Source organism: Protobothrops mucrosquamatus, unplaced genomic scaffold (genome assembly GCF_001527695.2).
Source record: "Protobothrops mucrosquamatus isolate PMUCROS unplaced genomic scaffold, P.Mucros_1.0 scaffold1552, whole genome shotgun sequence".
NCBI classification, from domain to species: domain Eukaryota; kingdom Metazoa; phylum Chordata; class Lepidosauria; order Squamata; family Viperidae; genus Protobothrops; species Protobothrops mucrosquamatus.
In genome coordinates this window covers 238,342-250,492 of record NW_015387721.1, presented here as the reverse complement: position 1 = coordinate 250,492, position 12,151 = coordinate 238,342, and the positions used below count along the sequence as shown (strand labels likewise).

The 12,151-nt window shown below is 41.2% G+C and overlaps 1 protein-coding gene across 1 annotated transcript in view; it reads right to left on the bottom strand.

Annotated features, from left to right (window-relative positions):
- Positions 1-277: 277 nt before the first annotated feature.
- RET (ret proto-oncogene) overlaps positions 278-12,151 on the bottom strand; it is an 89,922-nt gene continuing 78,048 nt past the window's right edge. Inside the window, exons 17-20 of the mRNA XM_015822399.1 lie at positions 6,310-6,447; positions 4,050-4,149; positions 2,536-2,683; positions 278-483 (exon numbers count right to left, since the gene is read on the bottom strand). Of these exons, the coding sequence (XP_015677885.1) occupies positions 332-483; positions 2,536-2,683; positions 4,050-4,149; positions 6,310-6,447 (538 nt within the window). The 3' untranslated portion in view covers positions 278-331. The remainder of the gene's footprint in view (positions 484-2,535; positions 2,684-4,049; positions 4,150-6,309; positions 6,448-12,151) is intronic.

Below are 12,151 nucleotides of genomic sequence, written 5' to 3'. Positions count from 1 at the left end.
TCATTGTGACCAACATCTTAGGCTGTTTTTAAACCCCTTGGGATGCCACTTTTAGTAAGACGTTAAGAACGGGACAAAATCCGTTAACACTGTTCGTCGTCAGAAAAGGGGAGGAAAACATTTTAGAAACTAAAAAGTAGGTTTAAATTTAGGTCAATTTCAAAAAGTAAAGGGGAGGTTTTCCCATTCTTGAAACTCCTGTTTGCTCCGACCAGTTGTTGCTACTCAAAGAATGAGCTGAGGGGGAGGGACAATCAACTCTCTTTGGACACGGGGGTGGGGGGTGTCCTTCCTGCATCGGTTACCTTCCGGGAAGCAACTTGTTAAACTATCAAACTCTGTCCATAAATTTGGTCGCTGAGGGTGAAACCATCCAGTTAGCATAAACACTATCATTTGCATATCTTGAAAACACAGCCTTAGGCCCGTCGCTTCTGGCAAGTGGAACAGGGCTCTCTTCGGGCCAGTTCGGATATGACATGCCTAAAAATGAAAACAGATAATTTTTTCTGCACTGAAGAAGTGACACTTCACGTGCAGACAGAAAAGCCCTTGACAAAACTCCCGTCGCAAATTGCAAGCCAATTGACAAGATTTGACGCCTGCCTTCCCCAGAAAACTCAAAAGCTGTTTTTTTTTTTCAAGGAACGGGGACCCAAAGCTAAAACCCCACAAAAATAAGAACTTTGATGCAACCTGCTAATACAGGGGTCCCCAACCTTCGGGCCGTAGACCGATACCGGGCTGTGGCATGCCAGCAACCAGGCCGCACAAACAAGCAAACTGCGAGAATGCAGGCAGCACACAAAACCACGTCCCCGCCGGTCCATGGGAAAACCTCTCTCCACGGAAGCGGTCCCTGGTGCCCAAAAGGTTGGGGACCTCTGTGCTAATAGGTATGCTCTCAAGAAGCTCTTTTTTTAAAAATGGAGAATATTTTTAGGGGAATGCAAAAACACGGGAGCTTTTGCAGTGGCGCAAACGAGAATCAATCTCACAATTTGAAAAAAAAAATCTTAACGTCTCCGTGTGCATGTTTCAATCAAAGACACTGATCATCTCACCGGGAGAGGAAGGCAGGAAGGTTTATTTGCGTGTTTGTTTGTGTGTGCGTATGTATGTGTTTACATGCACACACATAAGTGTATATAAATGTGTTTGAGAGCCCGGAACGTACTCCATAAGGCCACTGAAAATGTATATAAGCAAAAACTTGATTCTGGCTTTTTTGTAAATGGCTTAATTTGATGTTTGTCTTTTTTTTAAAGAAAAAACCTGTAAGGTGCTCGTAGTTCTTTTGGAATTAGGCAGGGGTAATTATAATACCCAGCACAATTCCTTGATCCCACTAAGTCAAGTATCTTATAGGGAATTCTAATCCTGACCATTGAAAAGTTCTCACCCACTTCCCCCCAAAAATCCGGGATTTCAAAAAACGGGATTAACTAGGCATGAAAATTATTTAAGTGCCTGGCTAGGAATTTGAGAATTGGGACTCCGGGATTAAGCACCTCCACGTGACAAATAAATCGAAAGGCACGGCTTGAATTAAAGTCATTTCAAGGCATTGATGGCACGTGCAACGTTTAATTAGGAGATCAAAACGTAGGAGTTTTGGCAAGATCTGTCTTTACTGTCCATCTCACCAACACAATATCAAAGCACATTCCTTCTAAGACACTTGAAACCACATTCAAAACAGGGCGTAGAGGCCAACATTTTCGTGGAAAAAAAAGAACCCCCAAAGCATGTGAAAACAGCAATGGTTGTTTTCATTGGGATCCTCAACAATTCTCTATCCAGCAGTGGTGACTTTCCTACAGTTTCGGCTGAGTCTTTCAGCTCTCCCCCCAGAAGCATCTGAAAAAACTCCTGTTACTCAGTAAGCAGGCATGACTGTACAGAAACATAACATACACAGGCAACATTTCTGATTGTGGACTCCATTCAAATCCAAACAAGAGCGGACTCTAAACAGTGAAAAGGAGAGGATCAACTCAAACTTTGAAGCGGTTAAAAACGGTGATGCTGAAAAAGAAGAGACCACCTCAAAAAAAAAAAGGGGGGGGGTTAAATGCTCCAACCCCAGACATACACAAAAGGATAATTTTAATTGGATAATGGCCAGCATATATATTTTTTTTTAACTTCCCCTGAGAATGCTTCCCTGATTCTAGGATTTTTGTCTTTCTTAGACTATATATATCTACATCCAGATATAGATATATATATATAAGCATAGGTTGCACGTTTTCACATCCTTTATATATATATATATTGTAATTGTTGAACACAGCTGTAAAAGACGGCTAAAGGAACAGCCTATGGCAGAGCTTGACAGTGACAAATGAAAAAAAAAGGGGGAAGGGGGGAGTGGGAGTTAAAAACTTGCCAAGCAAAGTTTGATTGGTTTCATACCAACAAATAATACTCGATGGGGCATTACAGAGAGTGGTGAGGACAGTGCAGAAGAAAAAAATCAGTTTTGGGAGGTGGTGTGTGGCTAGAATCTAGTAAATGCATGTGAAATTCTACCATAGAGTTTGTTTTCAATCCATGTGGAAGGAAGAGTTCGAGGCAGAGGAACGTTATTACAATCCACGAGGGGCGTCTCTTCTTCCGAGAGTCCATCATCGTAAAGCAGAGAGTCCGAAGGAGTGGAAGCGGCTAGATCTAAATAGTCCTAAGCCGATAAAAGAGAAAGAAGGTTAAGGACAAGAGGCCTTTGGCTCTCCGTTCAAGTCAAGTTGATCATCCTGAAGGACCAAAACTGTCAGGCACAAGCAACCAGATCCACATGGGTAGAGTTTGAGCTAACTACTTTATTGCATTCGGCCTATAATACAGGAATCTCCCTAGACTGTTTGCCTTCCCTTGAGATGGTGGCTCAGGAATTCTGGGAGTTGAAGTCCATGAGTCATAAAAGAGCCAAGGTTGCCTACCCCTGGGATAGACAAAGGTTCCATGGAAGTTCTATAGATCTCCTGCAGCGATTCAAAAGCTAATTCCCTGCTTTTGCTCCCTTCCCCGCCTTGTTGTACATTTTCCAGTAAAAACTCAATTTGGATGGCAATAGCAATAGCACTTAGACTTATATACCGCTTCACGGTGCTTTACAGCCCTCTCTAAGCGGTTTACAGAGTCAGCCTCTTGCCCCCCAACAATCAGGGTCCTCATTTTACCGACCTCGGAAGGACGGAGGCTGAATCAATAGCAGTAACACTTAAGATTTATATACCGCTTCACAGTGCTTTACAGCCCTCTCTAAGCGGTTTACAGAGTCAGCCTCTTGCCCCCCAACAATCTGGGTCCTCATTTTACCGACCTCGGAAGGACGGAGGCTGAATCAATAGCAGTAACACTTAAGATTTATATACCGCTTCACAGTGCTTTACAGCCCTCTCTAAGCGGTTTACAGAGTCAGCCAATTGCCCCTCAACAATCTGGGTCCTCATTTTAACGACCTCGGAAGGACGGAAGGCTAAATCAATAGCAGTAACACTTAAGATTTATATACCGCTTCATAGTGCTTTACAGCCCTCTCTAAGCGGTTTACAGAGTCAGCCTCTTGCCCCCCAACAATCAGGGTCCTCATTTTACCGACCTCGGAAGGATGGAAGGATAGAAGGCCGAGTCAACCTTCTTCACATTTTATACTTCCAAAAGTTGCCCAAAGGGATGCTACACGTTACACAAAATGTCCTTTGCTTCGTGAACTTGTGTGTTTCTAGTTACGCTTTCATTAAATTAAACGTAGGATATTTGATTACTATAATCAGAGTCGCCCCATGTGTGTGTGTGTGTGTGTGTGTACACAAAAGCGTTTTGTACTCTGCGCTTCCATCTGACCTCAAATGTTTTCTTAATCTAAATAACTGCAGCACATCTGATCACATGTGATTAGCTGGGCTTTTCTCCCTGCCTGCCTTTCCAATATCCTTTCTTTAAATCTCTCCCTGAGCAAAGTTCTCTTCAAATGGGATAAAAGACGCTGTAGAGAGATTTACCCATCAGCCCCCACTTGGTAATGAATTTTGTAAGGTCCTTACCCGGCTTTTCACCATCAGTTTTTCTAATTCTTTACTGATCTCAGAAAATGTTGGCCTCTTATCTGGTTCCTGTTTCCAGCAGCGAAGCATCAAATTGTACCTTGAAGAAAACAAGCAAACTTTGAAACTTCAAAGGAGGAGGAAGAGGAGGACGATGGGATCCTTGGTGCTCTTTTGAGCTTGGTTGTTTTCTTGCAGACATTTCATTACTCCATTAGGTAACATCATCAGGGCTAGAAGGGAGTGGGGTTTGTAGGGAGGAGGAGGAGGAGGAGGAGGAGGAAGGAGGAAGGAAGGAAGGAAGGAAGGAAGGAAGGAAGGAAGGAAGGAAGGAAGGAAGGAAGGAAGGAAGGAAGGAAGGAAGGAAGGAAGGAAGGAAGATAAAAATTGTGGGGTCCTTGGTGTTCTCTGAGCTTGGTTGTTTTCTTGCAGATGTTTCATTACCCAACTAGGTAACATCAGCAGTGCAAGTAGGGGATGGGGTTTGCAAGGAGAAGGAGGAGAAGGGGAAGGGAAAGGGAAAGGGGGAGGAGAAGGAGGAGAATAATTCCCAGATTCCAACATTTGTATTCAATAAACAGTAAGGTTTTCGGAAACAGAATGAACCTGGAGTTTTATTTGGATTCTGGAGCTGGATGTTGACAGCAATGTAATTATGGTTCAGGGACTTAAGGCCTAGACCAGTGTTCACCAAGGATGAAATATGCAAACCTGTGGACCCAAACCATTAGAATTTTCATCCATGGCCGTCTTCAACAATGGCATTAAAGTTCATCTTTAGAACTACCAACAGAAGACAATGTTTGAAGCTCGGGACTGAACTACAGATTTCTAAGCTCGGTTGTTTTCCTGCAGACATTTCATTACCAAACCAGGTAACATCTTCAGTGCACATCTTCAACTACTGCCCTGAAGGTATTACGTAGCTGGGTAACGAAATGTCTGCAAGGGAACAACCAAGCTTAGAGAGCACCAAGGACTCCACGTCTAGAAGTTGCTAAGATTAGGAAACTGAATTAGGGCAAACCAGGGAATTGTCCTTCCTGTGGTACAACAGACTTCGTGCCTTTTGGAGATTATGTTTAAAAGTTTAAAGGCTGTCCATGTTTGAGTTTCTACTCAACAGTGAGGAAAATAACTCCTAGATAGTTCAGGCACACATATATTGCATTCACAAACCAGCAGAAGCCAAGGAGCTGATTGATGACCTTGGCAGATGAGAATAGAATAGAATAGAATAGAATAGAATAGGAATAGAGTACAATAGAGTAGAGTAGAGTAGGAATAGAGTAGAGTAGAGTAGGGATAGAATAGAATAGAATAGAATAGAATAGAATAGAATAGAATAGAATAGAATAGAATAGAACAGAGTCGAGTCGAGCCGAGCCGAGTCGAGAAGAGATAGAATAGAATAGAATAGAGTAGAGTAGAGTAGAGTAGAGTAGAGTAGAGTAGAGTAGAGTAGAGTAGAGTAGAGTAGAGTAGAGTAGAGTAGAGTAGGAATTGGAATTGGAATTGGAATAGGAATAGAGTAAAGTAGAGTAGGAATAGAGTAGAGTAGGGATAGAATAGATAGAATAGAAATAGAGTAGAGTAGAGTAGAGTAGAGTAAGAGTAGAGTAGAGTAGAGTAGGAATAGAGTAGAGTAGAGTAGGGATAGAATAGAATAGAATAGAATAGAATAGAATAGAATAGAATAGAATAGAATAGAATAACAGAGTTGGAAGGGACCACCCAAGCAGGGGACCCTACACCATTTCTGACAGATGGCAGTCCAGTCTCATCTTGAAAGCTTCCAGGGATGAATCTCCCACAACTTCTGAAGGCAAGCTGTTCCACTGGTTGATTGTTCTCATTGTCAGACAATTTCTCCTTATTTCTAGCTTGAATCTCTCCTTGATCAGTTTCCATCCATTGTTCCTTGTCTGGCCTTCAGGTGCTTTGGAAAATAGGTTGAATCCCCCTCCTCTCTGTGGCAGCCCCTCAAATATTGGAAGACTGCTATCATGTCTCCCCTGGTCCTTCTCTTCACTAGACTAGCAATGCCCAGTTCCTGCAACCGTTTTAGCCTTCAGTCCCCTAATTGTCTTTGATGTCTTGATGATGAACTGGAGAGCCCCTTTTGTCCTTTGACCCCCTTATGGATGATTATGGTTTATCCAACATGCAGAAATCTAAGAGAAAATAGCTAAATGTAAATCCTTCACGGGGTGGATATAATCCTTCTGATTAGCAACATTGGTTATCTGAGGTTACTTACATCTCCTCACTGCAGTTTTCCGGCTTTTCCATTCTATAGCCTGTTTTTAAGAGGTTAAAGAGCCTCTCTGGAGCAATTCCTGGATATGGGTTCCCTCCGAGGGTCACAATTTCCCATAACAGCACTCCAAACGACCACCTAAGGGGGGAAAGAACAAAAAAAAAATCGGAAGCAGTTAGTTCTGCAGATCAAAGAAACCTTGCACAATATCTCAAAAGAACTGAGGGCAAACCCATCGGAAGGAATTCTATTTTTCTTGCCAGCTTTCCAAACTTTCTTTCTTTCTTACAGTCAAATGTCGAGGGGCAACAGACAGGCTGTATCAAAATCTCTCTCTCTCCCTCTCCCTCTCCCTCTCTCTCTCTCTCTCTCTCTCTCTCTCTCTCTCTCTCTCTCTCTCTCTCTCACACACACACACACACACACACACACACACACAAAACAGAGGGGTTTTTTTGCAAGTGTGCTGCACTGTTTTAGAATCACAAACATAAGAAGTTTTTAAAAAAAGGTATATAATTTTGGCTCTCAGATAAACTTAAATTTGGTCATTACCCAGAGGATAGCATATGGGGTCCTTGGTGCCCTCTGAGATTGGGGGTTTTCTTGCAGATGTTTCATTACCCAACTAGGTGACATCATCAGTACTAGAAGGAAGTATGGAAAGAGGAGGAGGAGGAGGAGGACTGTGGTGTCCTTGGTTGTTTTCTTGTAGACGTTTCATTACCTAACTAGGTAACATCATCAGTCCTAGAAGGGAGCATGAAAAGAGGAGGAGGAGGAGGAGGAGGAGGAGGAGGAGGAGGAGGACGACGACGACTGTGGAGTCATCAGTCCAGTCCTAGCCGGGAATAAACAAAATGGAGACTGCCTTAGAAAGAAGGGTGTGGTTTATTGAAGAGGAGAGTCAGACGGAAAGATGGCTCTGGGTAAGCTGACCACATGTTGCTGAGGGTGGTTGGTATTTATACCTTCTTGGGCTTTTGTGTTTGGAGTTGTTCCCGTGGCATGAACTTTGACCTTGATTTTTGTCTAAGTGAGTTTGCACAGAATGGCCTAACTAAATTTTGCTTTGTGTTGCTTCATGTACTGTAGAGAAAGCTGATGGCTCTTGAATGTAGAATTCCATAAGTGAGAAGTAGTATAATATAGTTACAAAGCAATTTATTAGCTGTGACAACGAATTTAAAAGTGGTTTTCGGGCTAGTTCTGCTCTGTTATAAAAGCCCAGGAATATAGAAGCTTAAAGGATTTTTTCCCCCAAAACTACTTTGTAATACGCAACATTTAAAGTAAGTCAATTTTGTGCCAAAACCTGGGGGAAAACAAATTGTCAGGGGGATGAGAAGAGACACTGTTATTTGTGTGTTAATTATACAAACACAGAGAAATGCTTCTCAAGTAGTTTGGATATAAAAGAAACTCTGTCCTAATGTGGATTACAATGGGGTGATTAGAGTCAATTGTTATCTCTGAATGATATATTTAGTTGAGTTTTTCTTCCAAGGTTGCTAAGTAATGGGAATTTCTGCCAGGATTCGTAAACATGCAGATAGACCTGAGATGAGCATCATGATTTAAAATTCCCTAAGATATGAAATTACTCCCTAAATTAATAATACCTCTCTGTGTTACCACTGGACGTAATAGATACTCTGAATTTTGATCCTTGGGGAAAGTTGGAAACTTCCCAAGAGCAATTATATGATCTTCCTGTTTTTTTTCCAGCATTTCAACAGTATTTCTCTTGCTTATGTTGGCAAAATGGAACAAGTGTGAAAGACTATCAGGTTTAGTGTGTGTACTATTCTAAGGTCAAATATAGTCATTAATATGCTATTTATGGACCTGCCCTGTATTTATTTCCTTACAACTTTAACTGTTTAATAATGTCCATCTGGGAGAAGCCAACAGCCTGGAGACCAAATATCGTCTCCAGAGAAACAGTCAAGATATTATCAATATTTTGCTCAATCTCAGTCTTCAGAGCTTGGTAGATATTTATCATGATTCTCATATCATCTCAGAAATCACACTTCAACCTGGTCCAGAATCTCATTATCACACATAAGACAAAAACAGCTACACAGAAGCTTGATTCTACCAATGGTTTGCTGGATCAGATCTAAGGTTAATCTAGTGCAGCTAAAGAACTTCATAATTGCAAATCGTAAACAGATCTATTCTTTGTCCAGGATCAATCTTCTTCCTCCGTGGGTGCAAAGTCTACAGAAGCTCACAAACATTTATTTTTTTAAAAAACAATGCATGGGATTTATAGGTAGAAGTACTTGGTATGTCTGGTTTAATGAAAAGAAGAACTAGGGGGTGACATGGTAGCAGTGTTCCAATATCTAAGGGGCTATTGCAAAGAAGAGGGGGTCAAATTATTCTCCAAAGCACCAGAAGACAGGACAAGAAGCAACGGATGGAAACTAATCAAGGAGAGAACCAACCTAGAACTAAGGAGAAATGTCCTGATAGTTAGAACAATTAATCAATGGAACAACTTGCCTCTAGAAATTGTGGGTGCTCTATCTCTGGAGGTTTTCAAGAGGAGAAAGGAGAACCACTTGTCTGAAATGGTTGTCCAATCTTCTCTTGGAAACCTCCAGAGAGCAGGGACTAGAAGACCACCCCTTCCAACACTGTTATTCTGGTGCTAACGGATAACCATTCTAAATAATCAATTTTAGTTGATACCCTTACCACTGTTTATCTGCTGTTTGCTGCTAGACATACAGAAATGTGGACATGCTAACATTTGCTGGAGACGTGTCTCCAAATAAATGCTTATTAAATAACCCAGTTAGGCTAAATTTGTGACACTTCTGTCATCACGTTGGGATTTGTGTTTTCTTTTGGGTTGCTTCAGTTAAAGTTGGCTACTTCCCAACGGTCTGTGGTTTCTTCATCCCCCGCTGATTGAAATACGAGCACAACTATTCACTGCTCAACATCCTTCTTTTTTTTTTCTTTTGTCTGAGAACACTCCGTAGCTCTGATGATGTATTGTGATACCCAAGAACCAGCCGTTGGTTTTCTTTAGCGCTCGAAGTAGACTCCAACCCTGTCTTCCTATTTACACAATTCCCCTAACCTCACTGCAGTTGACTCCAAGTGGCCTTCTGAAGGTCATGAGATCCTCCACCAAAGATGTTATGGACTCTCAAAGAAATTGTAAGGGGGGGGAGGGAAGAAACTCAACAGTTGTAGCCAGCAAACAGAAATAGATAAATTTTGTAACTTCTGAAAGAAGAATTTGTCATGGAAAGGTATTTTTTCCCATGCGATATGTCAAGCACGAAGGCCGTACATTATGATGCAGTTAAGAAGATTTATTGTTCAATTGATTTGCTTATAAAGGTTAAATGTAAAGATAATTAAGATATATATATAAGCTAAAAATCTATTGGTGAATGTAATAAATACGTTTTTACTTAGAGGGAATAATAAAAATTATTAGCTTAAATATGAGATAGTAGCTATTCAGAGAAAAAGAGAGGAAAGTATTAAATGTTGAAGTAAGAGAAATTTTGGTTACTAAATTTAAGATATTTGGAAGTTACCAGAAAATAAGAATATTACACTGTATTATTAATCGGTTGATGTAAGTTGGTGAGAATTCAAATAGATAAGACGTGTATCCTGAACATTAGATCTTGTGATGAATTGTGATAAAGGGAATTGGGGTTATTTAAAACTTGGGAATTATAAATATTAAACGTTAAATTTAAATATTAATGGGAAACTAAACATTGGGAAAAATTAACCAGGACATTGATTGTCTAAAAATATTGAACGTTAAAATAACTAGGATACATATAAACTAAAAATTATTGATAAATGTAAGAAAGTTATTTTTATTTAATCGATATAATAAGAATTGTATTAATTTAAATATGAGACAGTAAATACTAAGGGGAAAAGAGAGGAAATATTTAATGTAATAGTTTGAGATCTGTACTAAAAGCGATTTGTGTGTTATCGAATTATTGATCAACTCAGCTGCCACGTTGCTTTTCAAATATTTAAATGTAAAACTAAAAAATCAATAAAATTTTCTTTAAAAAAAAAAAGATTTATTGTTCAAGTCTATGCCCAAGAATCTAGCCACCTAACGTTCCATACTAAATTGGCACTAGATAAATCAATGGTATTCACGAGGGTTTGGACTGAGACCATTTGTGGGAACGCAAAGATTCTAGACTGATGACTTGCTTAACTCCACCCACCTGCTTGTCACCTTCAATAGCTGCTCAAATGAGTGAATGTAGTAGAGAAGAGCTTTTTTTTTTTTTACAAAAAAAGAGGAAAAAAAGAACAAGAGAGAATAACAGAATAACAGTTAGAAGGGACCTTTGATCAACCCCCTGCCCAGACAGGATACTCTAAACCAGGGGTAGACAACCTTGGCTCTTTTATGACTGGTGGACTTCAACTCCCAGAATTCCTGAGCCAGCCATGCTGAGGGGAAAGGGAGAGGTTTCCAAGCTGAGCCCTGCTGGCTCAGGAATTCTGGGAGTTGAAGTCCACGAGTCATAAAAGAGCCAAGGTTGCCTACCCCTGCCCTAAACCATTTCAGAGAGAGTTACTCTTTGTTGGAAACGCCACCTCTTTCCCCAACCTCCATTTTTTTTAATTGCAAAGAAGAACTAGGGGGTGACATGGTAGCAGTGTTCCAATATCTAAGGGGCTATCGCAAAGAAGAGGGGGTCAAATTATTCTTCAAAGCACCAGAAGGCAGGACAAGAAGCAATGGATGGAAACTAATCAAGAGAGAAACAGGATATTTGTATATAAAATCCGAAAAGCTAAAGAAGCTACTTTATTCATCTGTTGGATCAGCATTAAGTGTCTAGAAAGAGTACAGAGAAGAGCAACAAAGATGATAGGGGACTGGAGGCTAAAACATATAAGGAATTGGGTATGTCTAGTTTAATGAAGAGAAGGATGAGGGGGGAACAGGATAGCAGTCTTCCAGTATCTCAGGGGCTGGCCCAAAGAAGAGGGAGTCAAGCTATTCTCCAAAGCACCTGAAGGCAGGAGAAGAAGCAACAGATGGAAACTAATCAAGGAGAGAAGCAACCTAGAACTAAGCAGAAATTTCCTGACAGTTAGAACAATTAACCAGTGGAACGACCTGCCTCCAGAAGTTGTGAATGCTCTAACACTGGAACTTTTTAAAGAAGAGATTGGACAACCATTTGTCTGAAATGATCTAGGGTTGGACTGGAAGACCTCCAAGGTCCCTTCCAAATCTGTTATCAGTTGAAAAAAAATCAGTACAAAATAATAGCAAATGGCCTATAGGTCAGCATTCTTTCAGCGCTGCCATTTTCTGTGAGACAAATAGGGAATAACACAGGTTCCCGGGAGACACTCTAATGACATCATATAAGCATGACACCGTAATATAAAAACCACATGAATTGTGTCATTTGCCCAATTCGGAACATGGGGCAAATATTCATCACCTGCAAATGTTCGGGTAATGACACGACTGACACAAATGACACATTTTGAGCCATTCAGGCAATGATGCCCCAAGGATACCGCAAAGTCTCTCTTGCAACAAACACCATCGGCACCCATGGAGCTCCTGCTCAGATTTAAAGATACCCATTTATGATACCCATTTATGAGTCGGCCGGATGGAGGACCTGGATGCGGCCTGGCGGCACCGCGGCCCGGCGGAGGATCCTTTCTGAAGGATCGGCCGGGTGGAAAACCTGGCGGGGACGGAGGATCTGGCTAGGTCGGTGGTCGGCCGGGTGGAAGATCCGGATGCGGCCTGGTGGCCTGGTGGAAGAACGGGTAGGCCTCTTCGGCTGGATGGTGG